General features: G+C 36.2%; 1 protein-coding gene across 16 annotated transcripts in view; it reads left to right on the forward strand.

Moving 5' to 3' along the window:
- Zmym5 (zinc finger MYM-type containing 5) overlaps positions 1-22,800 on the forward strand; it is a 37,500-nt gene extending 14,700 nt beyond the window's left edge. For all 16 annotated transcript variants that reach the window (XM_027941529.2, XM_071611353.1, XM_071611354.1 and 13 more), the window contains 4 exons: positions 9,077-9,362; positions 9,875-10,037; positions 11,322-11,531; positions 21,363-22,800. In XM_027941529.2, the coding sequence (XP_027797330.1) occupies positions 9,077-9,362; positions 9,875-10,037; positions 11,322-11,531; positions 21,363-22,115 (1,412 nt within the window). In that variant the 3' untranslated portion in view covers positions 22,116-22,800. The remainder of the gene's footprint in view (positions 1-9,076; positions 9,363-9,874; positions 10,038-11,321; positions 11,532-21,362) is intronic.
- The last annotated feature ends 3,933 nt before the right edge of the window (positions 22,801-26,733 follow it).

The raw sequence follows: 26,733 nt of genomic DNA on the forward strand, positions 1-26,733 counted from the left end.
ATTCCTAGTACCACAAGTTAATTAATTAAAATAAAACCTTATCTTGTTCTTATCTTCCTCAGGGAAGCATTGGGCATGTTTCATTCAAGTATTTCATCAGCATGTATCAAATATAAGTTTAAGATTTATTTAATGGTTTGCTATTTGCAGGTTTTCTAGTCTTTGCAATTGTAAACCAGGTTTTTCATGAACATCTTTTAGGTTTAGATATTTATTTATTTATTTTTGGTACTTGTGATTGAACCCAGGGGCACTTAACCACTGAGCAATATCTCCAGCCCTTTCTATTTTTGAGATAGGGTCTCACTAAATTGCTTAGAGCCTCACTAAGTTTATGAAGCTAGCCTTGAACTTTCAATCCTCTTGCCTCAGCCTCCTAAGCACCGGAACCAGTGGCATATTTCTTTTCTTGAAAAGTTTCTAGAAGTACATTTTGCAGACAAAATGTCAATTTTTTTTTTTTTTTTTTTAATGTTGGGGATTGAACCCAGGACCTCGAACACATTAGGCAAGCACTCTACCACTGCGCTATGACCCCAAATTTATATTTTGTTCTTGTCATCCCTTTATCTTACTAATTCATACCTATATTTTGTATTTCTAATATTTTCTCATTACATGAAATATTATTGATTTTTAAAATGTAAAAGCACTAAATGATTCATTTGATACCCATAAATAAGTGAAGCAGAAAGTTTCCATAACTACACTTGAACTGTAGTCGTTTATGATATATGACAATTTCTATTGTCTATGAAGTATGGACTGAACTTACATCATTCCTGAGTTCTGTAAAGATCTACTTTTTGAAGACAAAACTTAAGAGAACAGTATCCTTGAAATAATAAGATTTATTCTAGAGCTGCAGGCATGGTGGCTGTAATCCCAGCAGTTTGGGAGGCTGAGGCAGAAGTAACCCAAATTCCAAGCCAGCCATAGCAATTTAGCAAGGTTCTAAGCAACTTAGGGAGACTCTGTCTAAAAAAGAAAAAAAAAGTGCTGGGGATGTGGCTCAGTGATAAGCACCCCTGGGTTCAATCCCTGGTGCTTAAAAAAAAAAAAGATTTAATTTAGAATTCTAAAGAAAATGTTCATAATTCTAAAGAAAATGTTCATAAGTTTATCAGGTGAAGGTAATGGTTAATATTTGAAGCTTTCTTTGAGATTAAGTCACTTCTAAGGCAATGTCAGTATAACTAATAGAAAATTTGCTAAAAAACGATGTGATTTAAGGCAGGCATGGTAATGTAGGCCTGTAATCCTATCTACTTTGGAAGCCAAGGCAGGAGGATCGTAAGTTTGAAGCCAGCCATGGCAATTTAGGGAGACCCTGTCTAAAAATAAAATAAAAAGGCCTGGGGTATAGCTTAGTGGTAGATCCTCGAACTGGGTTCAACCCTAGTACTGAAAAAAGAGAAGGCAAGTAGGGAGTGGAGTAAGGAACCAAGAAAAGAAATGTGATTTAGTGAGGCTAATGGGGGATGGAGTGAAATGATACATTCAGTTTTAGACAACTGAATATGAGATGATGTAACAGCATACCTATCCAATCGTTTCCAGATGCTGTGCATGAACCAGAGTGCATTATTAATATGAATATGCAGTAATGAGAAGGAAGATACACTTGTGATTATGTCTTCTTTTAATTCCAGTAAATTTTCTAAGAGTTGGAAATGCTAACACAAAGAATTAGTCCTAAATTGTGATTTAAGATGTCAGGAGTCTCATTTATGTTTTTCTTTTCTTTTGTTTTAATATTTTTTTTAGTTTTAGTTGGACACAATACCTTTATTTTATTTATTCATTTTTATGTGATGCTGAGGATCGAACCCAGGGCCTTGCATGTACTAGGCAAATATTGAGCCACAACCCCAGCCCTCATTTATGTTTCTTAAGGATTGGTTGAAAGAAAAGGTTTATTAGGGATATGGGGGGCGGGGGTTAACACAAGGGGAAATTTGCCATTGTGCTACATCCTCAGTCCTTTATTTTGCTTAGGGCCTCACTAAGTTGCTGAGGCTGGCCTTGAAATTTCGATCCTTCTGTCTCAGCTTTCCAAGCTTCTGGGATTACAGGTGTGAACCACTGCACCTGGCAAAAAGACATGTTTCAAGTAAAAGATTTTGTCATTTGTCCTGTGTCACTGGACTGTCAAGTTAGGCTAATTCAGAAGTCTTTTGGAGGTGAATATGAGATTATTTGGGGTCTATGGGCTGTGATATAAAACCAGATTATCTATTTGGTGACTTTCAATGATTTCAGAATTGCATTATAAACATATAAATGCTGACTCTTTTGGGGTGCTGGGGATTGAACCCAGGGCCTTATGCATGGGAGGCAAGCACTCTACCAGCTAAGCTATATCCCCAGCCCTAAATGCTGACTCGTTTAAAGTAACAATAACAATTTTGCTTAGTGTATATTGTTTTTCTTAACATATCCCTAATTATGAAAGGCTGGTATCAAAATCCACAGTATAAATTAAGAGTAGAAGCGAGGCATGGCATGGTGGTAAACTTATGTAATCTTAGCTACTCAAGAGGCTGAGGCAGGAGAATTGCAAGTTCAGAGTCAGCAGGTGCAATTTAGCAAGGCCCTGTCTCAAATTGGGAAAAAAAGGACTAAGAATATAATAGTTTATTGGTAGAGTACCAATGGGTTCAGTCCCCAGTACCACCATTTAAAAAACAAATTTTTTTTAATTGCTCTTGCCATCATTATTATGTTTTTATTACATTATAAATATTTTGTACATGATACTGATTCTAGGGAGTCGCATTTCTGATAACTAGGTAATTCCTATGCCTCTTACTAAGAATAAATAGGAGAAAAAGAAAAAGTATATAAAATATCTGTTGAAGACCATCATAGAGCTAACAAATACAGTGAAAAATGTTGGAGTTCTAAGACCTAAGAGAAGAAACCTCAGAGAAATAATTCTAATACTTAGTACTCCATTTATCCTTCATGAATATGTGTTCATTACCAGAAAAGGCTCTTGAGGAGTTAAGTAGTTTTTTGATAGACTTCACTGGAGACTCCCAAAGAGAGGTGCTTGTAGAAACTTCTTTCCAGGGCTGGGGTTGTGGCTCAGTGGTAGAACACTTGCCTAGCATGTGCACATGCCTAGTGAGGCCCTGGGTTCCAGTCTCAGTACCACATATAAATAAAATAAAGGTCCATTTACAACTAAAATAAATATATATTTTTTTTTAAAAAGGGGGGGCTGGGGTTGTAGCTCAGTTGTGGAGTGCTTGCCTTGTATGCATGAGGCACTGGGTTCGATCCTCAGCACCACATAAAAATAAATAAAGAAAAATAAAGGTATTGTGTCCATCTACAGCTAAAAAAAAAAAAAAAAAAAAAAAATTTTAAAAAGAAAAAAGAAACTCCTTTCCAGCTTTTGAATTAGAATGATGACAATATTCAGAGCCTTAGGCATTTTTTTGTTTGTTTTGCAGTTTTTCATATAAAAATAAATAGTACCTGCAAGGTCCTGGGTTTAAAACCTGGCACCACAATATTAACAAAAATAATTAAAAAATAACCAGAGCTGGGTGTCATGACACATGCCTGTAATCCCAGCAACTTGGGAACCTGAGACAGGAGGATTGCTAGTTCAAAGCCAGCCTCAGCAATTTAGTGAAGTAACCAGAAATATGAGGAGGTTAGGCCATATCAAGAGGGGGAAAAGAGCAGACAATAGAAGTAAGCATGCAGGGTTTCAGGATAATAGGGTTGGGCTGGGGGTATATTTGAGTGGTAGAGCACTTGCTATCATGCACAGAGCCCTGGCTTCAGTCTCCAACACCTCACACCCCACCCTCCAAAAAAGATAATAGGGCTAACAAACACAAATTTTAAGAAACTATAGATTGGACACAGCTAAAGAGAGTACAAATGAACTGTAAGATGTATCATTGAAGGTTATTGAGACCCAAAGCTGTAGAAAACACAGAAAAGAATGTAAGAGGACTATCACAATTGAGTAAAAGAATAAGTAATTAGTGTTCCAAAAAGAAGAGGATAGATGGAGCCAAAAAAATACAATTTGGTAATTTTCTTTTTTTTTTAAGAGAGAGAGAATCTTTAATATTTATTTTTTAGTTTTTGGCAGACACAACATCTTTGTATGTGGTGCTGAGGATGTAACTCGGGCCGCACGCATGCCCCTGGTAATTTTCTAAAATGAAAAAAACGTTAACTTAAAAATTCACGTACCTTACCCGTGCATGAAATAAAGTCCATTGACAACTAAGAAAATTAAAAAAAAAATAGGGCTGGGGATGTGGCTCAGAGGTCAAGTGCTCCTTGTTCAATCCCCAGTACTTACCTCCCCACCCCCACAAAAAAAGAAATTCAAGCACCTTTACAAATTCCAGTTAGAGTAAACTATAAAAAGACATGTACAGGGGCTGGGGCTGTAGCTCAGTGGTTGGGTGCTTGCCTAGCATGGGTGAGGCACTGGGTTAGCACCACATGAAAAATAAAGTTTAAAAATATATATATTTAGGGGCTGGGGTTGTGGCTCAGTGGTAGAATACTCGCCTAGTGTGATGCACTGGGTTCAATCCTCGGCACCATATGAAAAAATAAAGAAAGAAAATAAAGGTATTGTCCAACTACAACTAAAAATATATATAAATATTTAAATATATATATTTTAAACCTGTATTTGTTTATTTATTTTTATGTGGTGCTAAGGCTCGAACCCAGTGCCTTGCATGTGCTAGACGAGCACTCTACTGCTGAGCCATAACCCCCGCCCTTTTAAAAACTGCATATTAAAAAAAAAAAAAAAAGACATATACAGCCTGCCACAGTGGCACATGCCTATAAATCCCAATTATTCAGGAAGTTGAGGTGGGAAGGTCACAAGTTTGTTTTGTTTTTTTAAATTGTTGTCTTTGTCATAATGAATTTTTTTATTCATTTATTTATATGTATTGCTAAGGACCAGTGCTTCTCACATGCAAAGCAAATGCTCTACCACCAGGCTATAGCCCCAGCCCCAAGTTTGAGGCCAGCCTCAACAACTTAGTGAGATCCTGTCTCAAAATAACTAATAACAAGGACTGGTAATGTAGCTCCATGTTAAAGGGCCCCTGGGTTCAATCCTGAGTACCTAAAATTAATAAATGAGTAAGTTGGAAAAAAAATACAAATATCATAGTAAGAAATGGGGAAAAAATTCAAATGTTCATCAATAGCAAGAATGAATAATAATACAGTAATATTGGTCATGCAAGGAATAGTCAACAGTAATTAGAAGAATGATCTTGGGGATAAAGATGTAACTCAGTGCAAAAGCATTTGCCTAGCACTCATGAAGCTTTGTGTTTGATCTCTGTGTTGCAAAAAGAAAAGGGAAAGAATATCTTGCTGCATGCAGTGGGGGTGAGCCTTAACTGATAAAATATAGAGCTAAGGAAACTAAACATAAAAGTACAAACTATGTGATTTTGTGTATGTGAAATTTAAAATAAGACAAAACTAATCTTTGGTGTTGTGGGCATGTAATCCTGGGTACTTAGGAGCCTGAGGCAGGAGAAGTGCAAGTTCCAGGCCAGTCTGGGTAACTTAGGCCCTTGGGGGGGAGGGTTTAAGGTCTGGAGATATAGCTTAATGGTAGAGCATTTGTCTAGTAGTATGTGTGAAGCCCAGGGTTCAGTGTTCAGCACCACACACACACAAAAAGAGAGAAGTTAATCTTTGACCTATTAAATGTGAAGGGAGTAACTGATAGTCAAGAGCTAAAAGAAAAGCTTTTGGAATATTAGAAATATTCTGTATATTTATCTAGATAATAGTTGTGCAAGTTTATACAATGCTATAAAAAATAATTAGCTTCTGCATTTAAGATTCTTAGATTTTAGTGAAATATCTTAGGGTTTTTAAAACAATGAAACATTTTAAAACATGAAATCTCTTAAACATCAATATTATATGATTAAACAAGTAACAGGTCCTATAATAAAACATTATTGTTAGAGGCTGTGTATGAATTATGGGTTTGTTTGAGCAATCATGAGGCGAGGTAGGGGGGATGGGGAGTGGTTGTCTTGTGCTTTTCTGAGAACTCCTGGTGTGAATCCACCAGTTGCAGATTGCTCAAATCAAAGCTGACACCTTACCTTAGTTCAAAGCCCTAGGTTAAAAAGCAGCCTTGGAAGGTGGGCGGAACCTCCCTAGCCCCAAACAACTTGTTTTTCTCATACTTATCCTGTTTTCCTCATCTTTTTCCTCAAGAAGCCTGCCATACTAAAACCTTTTGATGTATTTCCCCTTAAATAAAGATTTGGGGCCTTTTTCCTTGTTCAGCTGTAATCCCTGCCAGGGCTAGGAAACTTGCCAGGCCTCTACTTTGAAAACTATTTTCTGCCTCTTTTGTTCTTTGTTTATTATTTTCACACCTCCAAGCAGGAATCTGCTCTCTTGGGGTGCTGGTAACCCCGATACATTAGCATCAGAATACCTTTCATAAAAAATTATTTTGTAAATCAAACTTGCAATTTTTTTATTTGTTCTGTTTAGTTATACATGACAGTAGAATGTATTTTGGCAGATTATACATACATAGAGTATAACTTATTCTATTTAGGATCCCACTCTTGTGGTTGTACATGATGTGGAGTTACCCTGGTTGTGTATTCAAATACAAGGCCAGGAAAGTTATGACTGATTAATTCTACTATCTTTCCTATTTCCTTCTCCTCTCCCTTTCCTTCATTTCCTTTTGTCTAATCCAATGGATTTCTGTTATTCCCTTCCCCAGCCTCCCTTGTTTTGGATTAGCATCCACAAATCAGAGAAAACATTTGGCCTTTGGTTTTTTGGGAATGGCTTATTTCAGTTAGCATGATAGTCTCCAGTTCCATCCATTTACCGGAAAATGCCATCATTTCATTCTTTAATGCTGAGTAATAATTCCATTGTGAATTATTACCACATTTTCTTTTCTTGCTTGTTCTGGTTTAGTTTTATCTGTAAATGAAAATAAGACAAAATAAGAAACAGTAGGTAGCAATTGAGGAAAGAATATAGGTATGGTTGTTAGTGCTAGTAATGTTGTTAAGAGGCCCTTGGAACAGTTGGAGGGAACCGATGGCCCCCTCTTTGTAATAACAAAAAGCTTCTTTTTGGTACCAGGAATTCAACCCAAGTGCTTAACCACTGAGCCACATCCCCTGCTGTTTTTACATTTTTTGTTTTGAGACAGGGTCTCACTAAGTTGCTTGGGGCCTTGCTAAATTGCTAAGGTTGTCTTTGAATTCATAATCCTCCTGCCTCAGCCTCCTGAGCCACTGGAATTACAGGCGTGCACCACTGTAACCTGCACAAAAGGCTGGTGAGCAGTGAGGCAGAAGAATTGCAAGTTCAGTAAGACTGTCTCAAAATAAAAATTTCACAAAAAGAACTGAGGATGTAGTTTACTGGTAAAGCACCCCTAGGAAGATGGATGAATGGATGGATATAAACAGATAGATATGAAAAAATAATTTTATACCATAGGGTCCTGTTTTTTGAAGCTTCATCTAATTTTCATTAGAAATGCAGAATCTCTGGTCCCTTTTCATATCTACCAAATTATAATCTCTGTTAAACAAGATTCCTAGGCTGGGGATGTAGTTCAGTGATAGAGTATTTGCCTAGCATGCTCAGGCCTTGGATTTGATCCCCAACACCACAAGAGAAAAAAATAAAAGATTGTTAAGTGACTTCATATACATATTGAAGCATTTCACCTCTATGTAATCCTATACCATTTTGAAGCTAATAGTAATATATTATTAATAATAATAACAGTGACATACAATATATGTAAGATTAGGAAAGCTATCTTTCCTGAGTAACCTACAACCTATATTAATGCCTATGAAAGCTAGGAAATAATTTTAGAAAGATTTGCATTAAAGTATTATATCTAAAGTGTTTTGAAGGAAAGTAGACCAATGTCTTCAGTTTTCTTGAAATATGCAAAAATGATGGCTTAATTTTTAGAGCAATGAATAGGTGGAAAAATGATAAAGCAAAAACAATAAAGTAGTGTTGAATCCACTTGGTGAGTATATGGGTGTTAGTTATAAAAGTTTTCAACTTTTCTGTATGCTTTAAATTTTTCATAATGTTGGCTAGGAAAATGGATAAACTTATAGCCTTATCATATTTCTTAAGGGTTTCTGGGTAGTCAGTCATGCTTCACTATAGCTATCTCTGCATTTGCATATCCTTTGCCATTTTCTATAAATGTATATAAAAATGGCATTTTTTGAGTGTGCCACACAACACTTTACTATTATATGCATTATCTCATTTATTCCTTATAATAGTTCAATGAATTAAGTGTAATTGCAGTTTATATCAGAGAAACCACAATATGGGGGGCTGAGGTTATAGCTCAGTGGTAGAGTGTTCACCCAGAGTGCATAAGATCCTGGATTCAATCCCCAGCACCACTTTGAAAAAAAAAAAAGGCCAGCCATGCCTGATATTATGCTCTTGTACTCCCATAAACTCAGGATTGAGGCAGGAGGATTACAAGTTCAAGTTGTTCCTTGGCAATTTAGCTAGACCCTGTCTCAAAAAAAAAAAAAAAAAAACAGACCTGAGGATGTGGCTCAGTGATCTATTGCCCTTAGGTTTAATCTCCATTGCTAAAAAGAACAAACATGAGCTTAATGTATTTGCATAATCTTGTAAATTAAGGAGATACACTTTTATTTTTGTGTTTTGCCATACTGGAGTGGAATCTCAGGCCTCAAATATGTTGGGCAAGTGCTCTAATACTGAGCTATGTGCCCAGCCCACAACTTAGTTTGAACCTGGGAAGTCTGATTTATAACTGATGGCTATAGCATTACACAATTCTAGTATTCATGATTAATTGTTGGCACAATTAAATATCATTCCCTTGGAATATGAAGTGAATAGTTATCCTAGATTGTTCATTGAGGCTGTCAACCCTCAACACATGCTTGTATGCTGCCTCTTAAATTCTTAAATGAAAATTTCAAATATTTGTCTGATGTGAATTTTATTTATTCCATAACTTTTTCTTGTGTTTTTCATTTTTAAGATTCTTGGATCTCCCAGTCAGCATCATTTCCCCGTAACCAGAAACAGCCAGGGGTGGATTCTTTATATCCAGTGGCCTTACTTCCTAATCAGAATTTCCAGCCTCCAGCCCAACAAAAACTTACTAAACCAGCTAAAATCACTTGTGCAAACTGCAAAAAACCTTTACAGAAGGGACAGACAGCTTATCAACGAAAAGGATCTGCTCACCTCTTCTGTTCTACCACCTGCCTTTCTTCCTTCTCTCATAAACGTGCTCGAAAGACACGAAATGTTACATGTAAAAAGTAAGCAGTATCATTTCTCCATATGGTTGAATATGAGCAATAAAAATAAATGTTCTGCATGCAATTGGAAGGCTGAAAAAGTTTATGAACCTGGAGTATGTTAGAGCTGTGAATTCTTATATTATGCTTCTGCTTAACAAGAAAGTGAAATATAGGTATGGAAGTATATTCTCTTTCCCTTACACCTTATTTCTGCCAAGGTATTACCAGCATGTTTGAATGTTTCCACAAAGCTGAACAACTGGTGAAGTTCTTATGCTACAAAAGGTGTTTTTACCTTTGAACCTTCTCTTTCTGTGTTATTTAGGAACTCATGGTAATGAAGCCAAGATTAGATTTTACTATATCCAAAAGTTAATCATATATTTTACTTTTTGTTAAAATACAGTGTTCTTGGGGCTGGGCTGTAGCTTAGTGGTAGAGTGCTTGCTTAGCATGTGTGAGGCCTGGGTTTGATCCACAGTACAAAAAAAATAATAAAGGTCTTAAATTGTCTATCCTTTGTGTTTCAGAGATGCACCTACAAAGAAGGCTACTATTGTTACTCCAGTAGAATCAAGCAAATCCTTCCAAGAATTTTGTTGTACATCTTTGTCTCCCTATGAAGACAACCAGAATCTTAGAAAAGGATTTTTTAATAAGTCAAGATGTACAATCTGTAGTAAATTAACAGAGGTCTGGATTTTATACCTAAATTGTTAATTTAGGTTAACAGGGATAATTGTAACTTTTAAGTGCTCTTGTAAGCTCTGCTGTCTAATGTAGATATCCTGTATATATATCACGAAGTTAAAAGATGGAATAAGGATATACTAGAACTATCTTATTAACTAATGTGTAGTATGGAAAGTACACATTTGTTTTTATGGAACTCATTGTAATAATTTAACAATTTGTGGTAGATTTCTGTTCATAGTAATAACATTAAAGAAAAGTGTAGTTTCAGAGCATGAGGGAAGCAATAGATCCTAATACAAGAACATGTGAAACAGAATGCATTCTGTTCCTTTAACACTAATTAAGTGATTCAGCATCTTTCAAGTTGCTGAAAAGGAAGAAACATGCATTCGGGAAGTCCTCATTTTATACTGTTTTTGTTAACTATATTTGGTTCAGGTGATCTAATAGCTGAGCAAATCAGGGTATGATTTTATTTATTACCACATTGAGAACTATCTTACTTATAGATACACTGGCACACCATCCTGACCATGGATAATGTTTATTCCCATATCCCCTCCTATGAATGTTCTAGAGAAGTGAACTTAATAACATTAAGAATGCCTGTAATCCCAGCAACTCAGGAGACTAAGGCAGGGAGGATCAAGTTCAAAGCCAGTCTCAGCAACTTAGTGAGATACTGTCTCCAAAAAAAAAAAAAAATGGAGGGCTGGGGATATAGCTTGTTGGTAGAGTGCTTACCTCATGTGCACAGGCCCTGGGTTCAATCCCTAACACCACACACACACACAAAAAAAGCTGGGATGTGGCTCAGTGATTAAGCACCCCTGGGTTCAATCCCTGGTAACCCCACCACCACCACCAAAAAAAAAAAAAAAAAAAAAAAAATCCTAATCCAATTTTGTCTTTTTTTTTTTTTTTTTATTGTAGTTGGACACAGTGCCTTTATTTTTATATGGTGCTGAGGATTGAACCCAGCGCCTCGCACATGCTGGGTGAGAGCACTCTCCGCTGAGTCACAACCCCAGCCCCAGTTTTGTCATTCTTAAATGCCTTCGGGAATCGCTTTTTCTCTATGAATATTGATTTTACAAACAGAAAAAGTGAAAGAACAGTGAAATGCTTTTTAATCTTTTTTTCTGAATGTTTCTTTCCCTGAGATATTACTAGAGGTTCTTTGTTTCTTTTACAGAAACTAGTTTCACTGCCTTTCTTTTTTTTTTTTTTTTTTTACTAACCTGGTTCATATATTTTAGTTAATTTTGTTTTTTCTTTTAGATTCGCCATGAAGTCAGTGTTAATAATGTAACACACAAGCTATGCAGCAACCATTGCTTTAATAAGTACAGATTGGCCAATGGTCTAATAATGAACTGCTGTGAACAGTGTGGAGAGTATATGCCCAATAAAAATGCTGGAAACAATATCCTGATTGGAGATCAACAGAAGCGATTTTGTTCCCAAAGTTGTGTTAATGAATATAAAGAGGTAATTCTTTTTAATGATTAAGTATGTAATGGCTTAACCCTATTAGCTTATATTAATCAAATTTATCTTAGGATCTCCTCTAGTTCCATTTTGTCATTCTGTTATTGAGCTGACCATTTCAGCTATGTATTGAAATCTTTTATTTATTTATTGCATGATGCTGGGTTTTGAACTCACAAATGCTAGGCAAGTGCTCTACACTGAGCTGCATTCTCAGTCTTACAATATTAAAATCTATCCATTATTGTAGGTAAGCTTGTTTTAAATGTTTTTTTCTTCAAAAGTAATTGTTCTTCTCTTCACTTTGTACTCCCACTAACAGTTTAATCCAGTAACTCTACAGTTTAATCAAAATTTGGCATTGTCTGTTTTGATTTAAGCCACTTTAGTGGCAAAATGATGATTTAATTGTGGTTTTAGTTTACATTTCCCTAAGAACCCAATACTCCCTTTTCATCAAAAGATAATTTTATCCAACTCTTGTGTGGTATGTGTGTGTGTGTGTGTGCACGCGCGCACTACAAACTGATCCAGGGGCGCTACCACTGAGCCACATCCCCAGTCTTTATTTTTTTGATTATCACCCTCATTTATTTAATTTTTTTGGTACTGGAGATTGAACCCAAGGGATGCCTTACCACTGAAATCCCCAGCCCTTTTTAATTTTTTTTTATTTTGAGACAGAGTTTCTCTAAGTTGCTGAGGCTAGCCTCCAGTTTGTGAGCATTCTGCCTCAGCCTCCTGAGTTTCTGGGATTGCAGGCATGTACCACCACGCACAGTTTTATATTTTTATTTGGAGACAATCCTGCTTAATTGTTCACGCTGGTCTTAAAGTTGCCTCAGCCTCCAGAGTAACTGGGATTACAGACATGTAGCGGTCTCTTAAAATCTTCAGACAATTTTTGAGTTGTCTGTCTCTCTCTCTTTTTTTTTTTTTTTTTTTGAGACCATAGCTTTTTATGTTGTCCGGGCTGTCCTGGAACTCGTCCTGCCTCAGCTTTCCCAGTAGCTGGGACTATATGTACGTACTACCATGTCCAGATCAAATTGGGTTGCCTTTTAATTGCTAAGTTGTTGGAATTCTTTAAATATTCTGGATACATGTTATTTGTTAAATAAATGTATTCAGAAGATCTTCTTTCAGTCTGACTTGTCTTTCATTTCTTAATGTTGCTTTTGAAAAGCACAAGGTTTTACTTTTTATAAAGTTCAATTTACTACTTGCTTTTCTGATTAATGTTTGTATCCCATTAAAGGCATCTTTGCCTACCAATATTACAAAGATATTTTCCTACATTTTCTTCTGGCTGCTTTCTTTTTTGTAGTGCTGGAGATTGAACCCAAGGCAGATTCTCTACCATTCCAGCCCTAGCTTTTTAGTTGTAAGTTTTCATTTTTAAGTCTGTGATATATCTTAAATTAATTTTGTATATGGTGTGAGGTATGGGTTAAGGAATTAATAAATTACATGATTTAAAGATATTAAAAGGTTTCAGTGATCAAGGCATTATGGTATGGTATTAACATATAAACAGATCAATGGAATAGAAGACAGTCTAGAAATAGAACCACATATATAGTCAGTTGATTTTTTAATTTTTGCAATATTAGAGATTGAACCCAGGCCTTGTGCATGCTTAGGCAAGTGCTTTACACTAAGCTTTATCCCCAGCACCAGTCAGTTGATTTTAGAAGGTACCAAATTATCTTGATGAGAAAAGCAAGGATTTTTTTTTTTTTTTAAACAAATGGTGCTGGCTGGGTGCCATGCCATGCCAACACCTCTAATCCCAGTGGCTCAGGAGGCTAAGGCAGGAGAATCATGAGTTCAAAGCTAGTCTCAGCAAAATGCACGGTTATAAGCCACTTAGTGAGAACCCTGTTCCTAAATAAAATACAAAATAGGGCTGGGATCCAGTGCCCCTGTGTTAAAGCCCCTGTACCCTCCCCCACTGCAAAAAAAAAAAAAAAGTTGGGGGCCTGTGGATGTGGCTCACCGATCTGTTTGTTTATATGCCAATACTATACTATAATGCCTTGATTACTGAAGCTTTTTAATATCTTGAACCTCTAGGTTCAATCCCCAGTACCAAAAAAAAATGCTGAAGGATTATTTTCACTTGTATGGAAATAAATTTGTTTTTAGTTGTAGGTGGACACAATACCTTTATTTCACTTATTTATTTTTATGTGGTGCTGAGGATCGAACCCAGGATCTCACATGTGTGAGGCATGGAAATAAATTCGATTCCATTTTATTCCATATACAAAAATTAAGTTGAAGTGAATCAAACATAACTAATATTTTTAATCCCATTTCACTGATAGGATTTACATAGTTAGCTTTAGGAGGAATTAACCCTCAAGTGCTAGGTTTATTAAATAGAACAAACAATAAATACCGATAGTTCACTTTTAAGTTTTTCTTCCCCCCAGGATAAATGTATTTTATTATTAAAATAAAATAAGAGGATGGTTAATAGCAACTCTTTCTTTTATTATTTATTTACTTATTCTAATTAGGTATACATGACAGCAGAATGCATTTTGATTCATGGTACACAATTGCTTAATTTGTTTTTCAGGGAAGACTTATGCTATCTTTATGTATACTGTTCCTAATATTCATCAATGCTTATGGAGGTGGCCTATAGAAGAGCATAGTGAACAATTTGATAATAGATGAAAAAATTTTTAAATGTTATCTTTTAAAAATAGTGCATGAAGGAGTTGGGGATGTGGCTCAAGTGGTAGTATGCTTGCCTGGCGTGTGTGAGGCATTGGGTTCGATCCTCAGCACCACATAAAAATAAAATAAAGACATTGTGTCCACCTAAAAAAACTAAAAAATACTTTAAAAAAATAGTGCATGACAAAAGTAATATCTGGGGCTAGGGTTGTGGCTCAGTGGTAGAGTACTCACCTAGCACGTGCAAGGTGCTGGGTTCGATCCTCAGCACCACATAAAAATAAGTAAGTAAAAAGTAAAGGTATTGTGTCCAACTAAAACTAAAAAATATTTTTTAAAAAAGTAATATTAGGGGCTAGGGTTGTGGCTCAGTGGTAGAGTGCTCACCTAGCATGTATGAGGCACTGGGTTCAATCCTCAGCACCACATAAATGAAAAATAAAGGTATCGTGTATTATGTTCATCTGAAGCTAAAAAATAAATATTAAAAAAGTAATATCAGAAGGTGTAAAAATTGGCAGATACATAGTTCAAATAGACAGCAGCCTTATATCCACATTTTTAATTTTTTTCTTTTTCTGTACTGGAGATTGAACTCAGGGCTTCACACATGTGCTAAGCAAATGCTGTTTACATTTCCAAACCTTTTCATTTTATTTTGTGACAAATCTCACTGAGTTAACCAGACTGCCTTCAAATTTGAGATCCTTCTGCCTTAGTCTTCTGAGGTGCTAGAATTACAGGTGTGGGCCATTGTACCTGTCTCAGACTTTCTTGAGTAACTTCATTACCTACCATTCTAATCCCCTAGAAGAAAGTCTGAAATACAATATTTCATTTTTGAGTAATGCAAAGTAATTCACAGTCACTTTGCAAACAGGCATCATATTCTGCTATACTACAGAAGTTTCAAAAACATGCTTTTCTCCCACACAGTAGGTAAATATTTTGAAGTAATTAATAGTAGTCCTTCTACAAAGCCCAACAAAGGAAAAAAGAACTAAGTAGTAATATTTTTTGTTGTATCTGTTAACTACAACTTGACAAAGACATCTGAAAACATCTTTGTGCACTGTGATATGAAGATCTTAAAACTGAAATCTTGTTGGGCACAGTGGTGCATGCCTGTAATCCCAGTGGCTCCAGAGGCTAAGGCAGGAGGATTACAAATTCAAAGCTAGCCTCAGAAATAGTGACTTTTTGTTGAATCACATACATAGTCATAAAATGTAAAGACTGAATCTCCACATCTAAGCCACTGGTTCTCAATCAGGGGTTGATTTTGACCCCCTTGAGGGCATTTGGCAATGTTGGGACATTTTTTTTTACAGTCATATCTTGAGGGATGCTGCTAGCATCTAGCGGATAGAAGCCATGGCTGATGCTAAACAAACATTCTGTAGTGAATGTGAAATAGTCCCTTAAAATAAAGGATACTGCCCCCAAAAACTTGTAACCAAAGGATATGTGGGTAGGTGGGTACTGTATATGGTGAGTCTGGTGAGAGGAAGGAAAACTAAATTTTGGTCTTTCTAAGCTGGGAGGAAAAATCAGTAATTAGAGATACAAATAAGTTACTAAAAGATGTGGAAATAGTAAGGGACCGTGGCTGTAATTTAGGAATAGAGCGCTTGCCTAGCGTGAGTATGGTCCTAGGTTTGATCCCCAGCAACACACACACACACACACACACATACACCAAAAGAAAAAAAAAAACCCACAGTTTAAAAGCTGTATTTTTGGTTAACCCTAACTTTGCAGAAAGGGGAAATGAGTAGAGGGATAGAGGACTGTTATTTGTTTTAGTTAACTTGGTTTAACTAGTTGGTTGGTTGGTTGGTTAGTTGGTTGATTGATTGATTGATTTTTGGTACCAGAGATTGAATTCAAGGGCACTTGACCACTGAGCCACATCCCCAGCCCTGTTTTGTATTTTATTTAGAGACAGGGTCTCACTGAGTTCCTTAGCACTTGCTTTTAATGTGTACTATTGCTTTCAATAGGAATATATAATTATACACATCTTATCCCCAAAGGTCATAAATTTTCAGTTTAATAATCTCATGAGTAGCAAACCTAATAGATTTTTGTTTTTTGAGTTGGGGGGTCTCACTGTTGCCCAGTTGGTCTCTTGTTATTGTTTGGGTTTGGAATATCCCCTCAAAAGCTCCTATGTTGAAAATGTGGTCCCTAGTGCAGCAAGGTTCAGAAGCAGGGATTTTAGACATTGATTGAAACATCATCAGTGGAATAATCCATTTGATAGATTAATAATTTGAATGGTGGTAATTGTAGGTAGGTAGGGCATGGCTGGAGGAAGTAGGTTCACTGGGGGCATGGCCCTGGACACTTTATCTGACCCTGGCCCCTGCCACTCCACACATACACCCCACCCCTCTGCTTCCCAGCTGCCTTGAGCTGAACAGCTCAACACCCCGGTATTGGAATACCTGCCATGGTATTCTGCTTCACCCAGAACAGTGGAGTAAGCCAACGATGGACTAAGTAAGATCTTTGAAACTATGAACCAAAATAAATTTTTCCTCTTTTAAGTAATTTTTTTTTTTTTTTAGTTGTAGATGAACATAATAGCTTTATTTATTTGTTTGTTTGTTTATTTGTGGTGCTGAGGATCAAACCCAGTGCCTCACTCATGCCAGGCAGGCACTCTACCACTGAGCCATAACCCTGTCCATTGAGAACTGTAAAATCTCAATTCTTTACCAAGAAATGCAGGAAGGAAAGAGAAAAGACCCAAACTTGGGCTTTTGTCTCATTCAGTAGCCCTTCCAGTCCCATGGTTTTGTTTAACATATTTTGATGATTTCCAAATACATATTTCCAGTTTGTTTTTCTCTCTTGAGTTTAGGCAAATGTATCCTTTTATACTCTTTCTCTGAATATTCTACATATATCTTAGACTATCTTAAACCTGATTTCCTTCTTTCCCATATCACTAACTGACCCCATGATCCAATCAGATGTTCATTCTTTACTTTTCCTTCTTCCTTGATCCCCATGGCCATTTAATCACTTACTAATTCAGATTCTATTCCTAAACATGTTTCACTCAATCCTATTTCTAATGCTATAATCCTGACATAGTTACCATCATTTCTCGCCAGACTTATCACCATGGCTTCTTGACTGACCTGTACTTCTATTCTTACATACTTACTGTTGGAAATTCATAACAAAATCAGAGTAGTCTTTCTGAAGTACAAATCTATCATTTATCTGCCTTTTTCTTTTTACTTCTGTGCTGCCATGTTGCTTTCAGAATTAAATGGTGTTCAGTTTGTGTTATATATAGCTAAGAGGATACCATTCACATCTCATACATCTTTGTTATTTTGAACCATTTTTGCATTTTATTATATTTCTATTATTATTTAATTGACACCAAAATAGTGTGTTTTTTGGGGCTGGGGATGTGGCTCAAGCGGTAGCGCGCTCACCTGGCATGCGTGCGGCCTGGGTTCGATCCTCAGCACCACATACAAACAAAGATGTTGTGTCCGCCGAAAACTAAAAAATAAATATTAAAAAAAAAAATAGTGTGTTTTTATTATAGATGTCAGTTGATGGCAATAAAATAAAAATCAAAATTAAATTTGTCTGATAGACTTGACATTTTGGTGAAAAAGTATCAATGTATAACATTCTGCTTTGAATTTATAGTGTTTAATATAACATCAAGGGGCTGGGGTTGTGGCTCAGCGGTAAAGTGCTTGCCTAACATGTGTGAGGCCTTGGGTTCGATCCTCAGCACCACATATAAATTAATAAAATAAAGGTATTATGTCCAACTACAACTAAAAAAAAAATTATTAAAGAGTGTGTGTGTGTGTGTGTGTGTGTGTGTGTGTATATATATATATATATATACATATATATATATATATATATGAAAAAATAATCTGGGGGGCTGGGGCTCAGTGGTGGAGCACCTGCCTCGCATGTGTGAGGCACTGGGTTCTGTCCCCAGCACCACATAAACACATAGTATCTTTATTCATTTTTGTCCACAACTAAAAATATATTTTAAAAAAAGTATGTGGGCTTGGGTTGTGGCTCAGTGGTAGAGCACTTGCCTAGCACGTGTGAGGCACTGGGTTTGATTCTCAGTACCACATTAAAAAATAAATAAATAAAATAAAGGTATTGTGTCCATCTATAATGAAAAATCTAAAAAAATGCTGAATGATTTCTCTGATTTATGGATGCTAATTCATAATATGCTACGGGGGTGGGTGGGTGGGAAGATTAAATAACTCTAGATAGGGCAGAGGGGAAAAGGGGAGGGAGGGCTAGGGAGGAGACATAGGGGTAGGAAAGACGGTGGAATACGATGGTCATCAGTACCCTAAGTACATGTATGAAGACATGAAGAATGTGACTCTACTTTGTGTACAACCAGAGACATAAAAAGTTGTGCTCTATATGTATAATATGAATTGTAATGCATTCTGTTAAATAACAAATTAAAATTAAAAATTTTTAAAGAAAAAATAGTAATATATGTGCTTTTAAGAGTCTAAGAAGTTCCAGACTAGCCTGGACAACATAGGGAGACCGTGTTTCAAAATAAAAGTATTTCTAAAATTGAGAGTTCTCTCATGTCATACATGTGTGCATGTATGGTATTGAAGGAATTCTTTTTTTTTTAAGAGAGAGAGAGAGAATTTTTTTAATATTTTTCAGTTCTCAGTGGACACAACATCTTAGTTGGTATGTGGTGCTGAGGATCGAACCCGGGCCACATGCATGCCAGGCAAGCGTGCTACCGCTGGAGCCACATCCCCAGCCCCTTGAAGGAATTCTTTATGGCAGTTTCACTGCTCCAAGTAATTGCTGTTTTGTGGGATGTGGTGGCACACACCTGTAATCTCAGCAACTCAGGTGGCTGAGGCAGGAGAATCCTAAGATTGAGGCCAGACCGGGCCACTTAGTAACACTGTCTCAAACTGAAAATGAAAATTGTTGGGGATATAGCTATATATGAAAAAAAAAAAAAAATATATATATATATATATATATATATATATATATATATATATATATATGAAAATTGTTGGGGATATAGGTAGCGCACCCTAGGATCAATCCCCAGTACCACAATGAATTAATGAATTTTAATTTTATTGACCTTTACATGAATTTTATACAAATTTTATTGGGATATAATTAACATACCCTACAATTTGCCAGAGATAATTTTATTTTATTTAATATTTTTTAATTATTTTTTTTAGTTGTACACAATATCTTTGTTTTTATTTATTTATTTTTTATGTGGTGCTGAGGATTGAACCCAGGGCCCTGCACACGCTAGGAGAGCCCTCTACCACTGAGCCACAACCCCAGCCCCCACCATAGATAATTTTAAAACATTCTTACCACTAAACCCCATCTCTTAAAAGTCAATTGCAAGCTGGGCGTGGTGGCACATGCCTGTAATCCCAGCAGTAAGGGAGGCCTGAGACGGAGGATTGCAAGTTCAAGCCAGACTCAGCCTTGGTGAGGAACTAAGCAACTCAGTGAGACCCTGTCTCTAAAATAAAAAGCAAAATAGGGCTGGGAATGTGGATCAGTGGTTGAGTGCCCCTGAATTCAGTCCCCAGTAACCTCCTACACAAAAATCAATTGCCATTCTCTCCCCCCCAACACACAAATCCTAGACAACTAAAATTTACCTTCTGTCTATAAATTTGCCTGTTCTTGAAATTTGACATCAGTGGACTTAAAATGAGGTATTTTCTAACAGACTTCTTTCATGTATGCTACTGTTTTCAGGGTTCATCTGTGTTGTAATACCTATTAGTACTTCATTTGTTTTTATTGCCATACTGTCCATTGAATGGCTAACACTGTATTTTCCTACCCATTATTTGTGACAGACATTAGAATTATTTCAATTTTTTTCTCTTAGGAATACAATTGCTGTGAACATTTATGTGTTTTTGTGTGGGCTTATGTTTTTGTATTTACCTTGGGTGGAATAGCTTGGAATAGAATTACTTGGTCATGTAATGACTGTTTAAACATCAGAGAAACTGGCATACTTTTTTTGTATGTTTGGTACCAGGGATTGAACCCAGGGGCACATAACCAGTTGCGGAGGGCCTTGCTAAGTTGCTAAGGCTGGCTTTGAACTTGGCATCCTCCTGCCTCAGCTTCCCCAGCCGCTGGGATTACAGGCTTGCACCACCATGCCTGACAAACTGCAACAGCAGATACATCATTTTATATTCCCACCAGCACCTTAGGGAGGTTCTAGTTGGATATTTTCCCCAGTACTGAGGATTGAGTACCAGGCCTTCCACAGGTTATACAAGTGCTCTGCTACTGAGCTATATCCCCAGCCTTTTTTTTTTTTTTTTTTTTTTAAGTTAAGGTCTTGCTAAATTTCCCAGGCTGGCCTCCAACTTGTGATCCTCCTGTCTCAGCCTCCATAGTATCTGGGATTATAAGTATGGATCACCTCCCCTATCTAGTTCTCTACATCCTTATCAACATTTATAATTGTCTGTTTATTGTAGTCATCCTTATAAATGGGAAGTGGTATGCTTTATTGTTTTGATTTGCATTTCTTTGATTGCTAATGATGAGTATCATTTCATGTGCTTATTGGGCATTCCTATATACATTAATTTTTGAAATGTTAAGAATTTAAGGGCAAGGGGCTGGGGATGTGGCTCAAGCGGTAGCGGGCTCGCCTGGCATGCGTGCGGCCCGGGTTCGATCCTCAGCACCACATACAAACAAAGATGTTGTGTCCGCCGAAAACTAAAAAATAAATATTTTAAAAAAATAAGAATTTAAGGGCTGAGGCTGTAGCTCAGTGTAGAGTGCCCGACTTGCATGTGTTAGACACTGGGTTTGATCCTCAGCACCACATAAAAATAAATAAAGATATTGTGTCCAGCTACAACTAAAAAAAGAAAAAAAAAAAAGAATTTAAAATGGGGGGGCTGGCGTTGTGGCTCAGTGGTAGTGTGCTTGCCTAGCATGCGTGAGGCACTGAGTTTGATTGTCAATACCACATACAGATAAGTAAAATAAAGGCACATCAACAACTAAAAAATAGTTTTAAAAAAAGTTTTTAAAATGAAGTTGTAATCTCTTATTTATTCTCAGATGACAGAAGCAAAATCAAAAGCATCAGCATTAGAAAACAGAAAAAGGAATGCCATCAGAGAAGAAAATGAAAGAAAATTATATGGATCATCAAATACACTTTTGGAAAAAATAGAAGGAATACCAGAAAAAAAGGAAAAGAGTTTGGAACTACAGGTTTCAGCAGAATGTACCCCAGATACATTACTGAACAAACAGAATGTGAATTTACTTTCTTCCATGTCAGCCGTAGCTGATAAATTTCAAGAGCAACTGGAAAACAAAACTTCAGAAGATTCCATTATATCAGTTGTGCTTTCTGCAGATCCAGGTACATGGCCCCGAATTCTGAATATTAAACAACGGGATACTCTTGTTGAAAATGATCCACCTCAAGTAAGAAATTTTAACTTTCCAAAAGACAATACAGGGAGAAAGTTTTCAGAAACTTATTATACACGAATTCTTCCAAGTGGTGAAAAAGCAACTAGATCCTGGCTACTTTATTCAACCTCAAAAGATTCTGTGTTTTGCCTGTATTGCAAACTCTTTGGAGAAGGAAAAAATCAATTGAAAAATGAGAATGGATGCAAAGATTGGCAGCATTTATCACATATTCTTAGTAAACATGAAGAAAGTGAAATGCACATCAATAATAATGTTAAGTATTCAAAATTAAAATCTGATTTGAAAAAAAATAAAACTAATGAAGCTGGAAAACATAGATTCTATGAAGATGAGAAGAATGATGGTGTACAGCTATTGTATACGTAACATACCTGATTTGGATTTTGACATGACAGTGTCTTAGCATTACTCAGAAAAGAGCTGTACCATAAGTTAGTACCCTTAAGTTGTGAGTCTCCTATACAGAGTAACTTACAACAGTTCATTAGCAATAAGTATAATAGCAAATAGTCAAGAATGTTCCTATTCATATCTACAACTAATTGGATTCAGTAGTTATTATCGCAGATTTTACTAAGTATAGTTTTCAATTGTCAGTCTGTCAATTCTCATGTTTTTAAAATTGATATTTAAGAATTGTCATGTTTACAAGGAGTTTAATATTCCTGGTTACTATGAAAAAGAAAGGAAAGACTTGAAATTATTAATGCCATTTTGAATAAGATACCTGTGTGAACAAGCATTGTCATTAAAGTAAAAACATTGTTTAAGAACAGAATGGAATCTGAAACTACAGCTTTTTACTGTTAAACCAAATATTTGATTTATTTCTTTTGAACAAAACATTTTTCTATCTGAGCAAAACAGCATTATTTCTTATATTAAATAAATTAAGATGACTAATTTGCATTTTTGTTTTATATTTTTGTTAAAAATTTAATTTGTAAATGTTTAGCTTTTGTTGTATGAGAACTATAAGCATAAAGAATATATTCCTATTTTTTGTTGATTCAAATATAAGAAATATTAAAATAAAAATATATCAAGTTAATTTTTCTGTATTGGGGGTAGTTTGTTCTTCCTGTGAAAGATGACACTCTCTCTCTCTCTCTCTCTCTCTCTCTCTATATATATATATATATATATATATATATATATATATACACATGCATGAAATTTGAAATAGATTTAATTTTTTTTTTGATACGGTCAGCTAGTGTCCTCATCACTATGAATTTAGTAATTCTTTTTTTTTTTTTTTTTTTTTAAATCAGGAATTGAACCCAGGCTACATCCTTATCCCTTTTTTATTTTTTATTTTGAGACTGGGCCTCGCTAAATTGCTGAGGCCAGCTTTGAACTTGGGATCCTCCTTTCTCAGCCTCTCAAGCTGCTGGGATTACAGGCATGTGCCACTGTGCCTGGAAGTAATTCTCTCTCTCTCTTTTTTTTTTTCCCCCCTCTCTGATGCCAGTTTTTTGTTGGTTAGTTGGTTGGTTGGTTGGTGGTGCTGGGGATTGAACTCAGGGCCTTATGCATGTGAGGCAAGCACTCTACCATGTGAGCCATATCCCCAGCCCCATCTGATGCCAGTTTTATCATATTAAAATCTTACATATACTTGGGCTTATACTTTCAAGGCTTTTCTTGTGAAACAGTTGTATTTGATAAGAAAATAACATTCTTTTCTTTTTCCCCCCTCCCTGTGGTGCTGGGCATTGAACACAGGGGCACTCTACCACTGAATTACATCCCCAGCCCTTTTTATTTTGAGACAGGGTCTCCCTAAGTTGCCTTAAACTTGTGATCCTACTACCTCAGCCCCATCAGAATATCTGGGATTATAGGCACACACCACTATGTCTGGCCCCAATTTGTTTTATAAAGCCAGAAATAGCCAGATGATAAATTCAAAAATCAGATAAGAATGAAAAATCTACAACTAGAGGCTGTGAATTTTGTGGTAGAGTGCTTGCCTAGTATGCTTGAGGTCTTGTTCAATCCCCAGCACTGCAAACAACAATAAACAAATCTGCAACTAAAATGCTTAATAATGAAATATTCTTCTCAGAACTCAGAAATAAGACCAAGATGATCAGTATTATCACTTCTGTTCAGCATTCCTTGGGATTCTAGTCAGTTCCACAAATAAAAAAAATATTAAAAATAGAATAAATTTACTTTCACTGGACATGTCTATATACAGAAAACCCGAAAGACTGTGGCAAATTAAGATTAATAGGGAATTTGGCCAATATATTAAAAAATTAATTGTATTTATTAGGAATAGAGGAAATTAAATATTTTTTACAATAGCATCTAAAAAATCGTATATAGGAATAATCTTTGTGAAGTTTATGCATAGGGGCTGGGGATGTGGCTCAAGCGGTAGAGTGCTCGCCTGGCATGCGTGCGGCCCGGGTTCGATCCTCTGCACCACATACAAACAAAGATGTTATGTCCGCCAAGAACTAAAAAATAAATATTTTTTAAAAAAAGTTTATGCATAATCTCCACAAAAGCCTATTAAACTAGATTAAAGAAAACCTGGGATCTGGGGATTTAGTTCAGTGGTCCAGCCCTTGTGTAGCATACATGGAGACATGGGTTCCATTAACAGTACTGGTGGGAATGTGAGGATGAGTAAAGGAAGAAATATACTATATTCCTAACTTTGAAGACTTAATATTAACATCAAGATGTCAGTTCGTCCAATACTGGTCTAGATTCAACACTATTGCAGTAAAATCGAATTTATTTATTTATTTATATATTTTTTGTACCAGGGATTGAACTCAGGGGCACTCAACCACTGAGCCACATCCCCAGCCCTATTTTGTAGTTTATTTAAAGACAGGGTCTCACTGAATTGCTTAGTTCCTTGAAGTTGCTAAGGCTGGCTTTGAACTCGCAATTCTCCTGTCTCAGCCTCCCAAACCACTGGGATTACAGGCGTGCGCCACTGTGCCCAGCTTTTTTTTTTTTTTTTTTTTTAATTTAAAACAACAGAAATTTATCAAATTTTGGGGTGGAAAATGATCAACTAATTCTGAAATTTATCAGAAATGCAAAATCTTAGAATAATAATAGGTAAGACATTCTTGAAATAATACATTTAGAGGCTGTATCCCTAGTCTATCATATCATAAAATCACAGTTAAGTCTGCTGTTGTTATATAAGTATAAACAAATAGATCAATTAAATAGAGAACAGAAAGCCCCAAAACAAAACTATACATATATAATGACCTGACTTAACAGCAAAGGCATCATTGTATTTCAGTGATGAAAGGATGATCTTGTTAATAAATGGTGCTAGATTAATTGAATATCCATATGAAAAAGTAAATGTTGGGCTAGGGATTTAGCTCAATTGGTAGAATGCTTGTCTCCCACACACAGGGCCCTGAGTTCAATCCCCAGCATCACAAAAATAAATAAATAAATAAAATGCTGATTCCCATGTTACACTATACAAAGAAATTTATCTGCAATTGATTATAGACCTAGATATGAAAAGTAAAGTTCTGTGAGAAAATATTTTCGTAATCTTGGTATCAGCAAGAAGGTCTTAAGGGAGACCCAAAAAAGCAGTAATTATTTTTTTAAGAGGATTGACAAATTGGCCTTCATTAAAACTTAAGAACATCTGGAAGGTGGCAGTGGCTTCAGAGTTTTGGATATTCTCTAATTGCCATTAAAAAAGCAAATAGAAGCTGTGCATGGTGGCATGTGCCTATCTGTAGCCCCAGCTACTTATGAGTTGAGGCAGGAAGATCCCTAGGAGTTGGAGGTCAGCCTGGACAACATAGACACCTATTTCCTAGGTGTCAAGATTTCCCCTCAAGCTAGATGTGGTGGCCCATACCTATAATCCCAAACACTCTTCAGTAATTTGGGAGGCCAAGGCAGGAGATGTTTGCAAGTTTGAGGCCAGTCAATGCAAATTAGACCATTTCTCTAAATTAATTAATTAATTAATTAGGACTGTGGATACACCTCTACATGTGTAAGGCCCTTGGTTCAATCCTCAATACCAGGAGGAAAAAAAGATGTTCCCACAAAAGGGGATGGAGACAATCACCAAGGACAAGTTCTGAGTGTTACCAGCTGTCTATATAGGAGAAAACAAGCAAAGGGCATTTGATGAATATGAGAATAGAAGAATCCCAAGAGAGGCAATAGATGTTCACTGAAAGGTCCAGAAGGTCAGTTTGAGAACAGCTGAGACAAAGATCTTCTCTTAATCCAATAACTGATTAGTATAAGGAACTCAGAAGAAGACCTTATAAAGTCCTGAAACTGAACAGTGAAGAGTTCCTTTCAGGACAAGAACTTATTTAGAGCAATCAAAATTGAGCAGGTTAGAAACCAATCAAAGAGGTTTTGGATAAAAACATTACAAGGATAATAGAGGTTATCTTAGAAAGCAGGTTGACAAAAGATTTTTTTTTAATACTATGCGAAAACAGACCAAAAGAACTCTGAGATACAACAGCTTTTGAGTTACACAGCTTAATTTGGGGAAAATAAATTTGCCTTCAAGTGAGCAACAGAAAAAATATCAAGGCCAAACCCTATGCAAAATTAAAAGACAAGGGATGGGGTTGTGGCTCAGTGGTAGAGTGCTTGCCTAGCATGTATGAAGCACTGGGTTTGATCCTCAGCACAGTTAAAATAAATAGAAATAAAGGTATTGAAAGAAAAAAAGCAAACTCTTAAAAATTAAAAGCCACAAGAGACGGGGCTTGAGGTATATACCTCAGTGCAAGAATGCATGTTTATTGTGTATAAGGCCTTGGGTTCCATCCCCAAGACCACAGAAAGAGAGCTGGGCACAGTGGCACACACCTGTAATCCCAGCAACTCCAGAGGCTAACACAGGAGGATCTCAAGTTCAAAGCCAGTCTCTGCAATTTAGCGAGACCTTAAGCAACTTAGTGAGACCTTGTTTCCAAATAAATATAAAAAGGGCTGGAGATGT

Source organism: Marmota flaviventris, chromosome 4 (genome assembly GCF_047511675.1).
Source record: "Marmota flaviventris isolate mMarFla1 chromosome 4, mMarFla1.hap1, whole genome shotgun sequence".
NCBI classification, from domain to species: domain Eukaryota; kingdom Metazoa; phylum Chordata; class Mammalia; order Rodentia; family Sciuridae; genus Marmota; species Marmota flaviventris.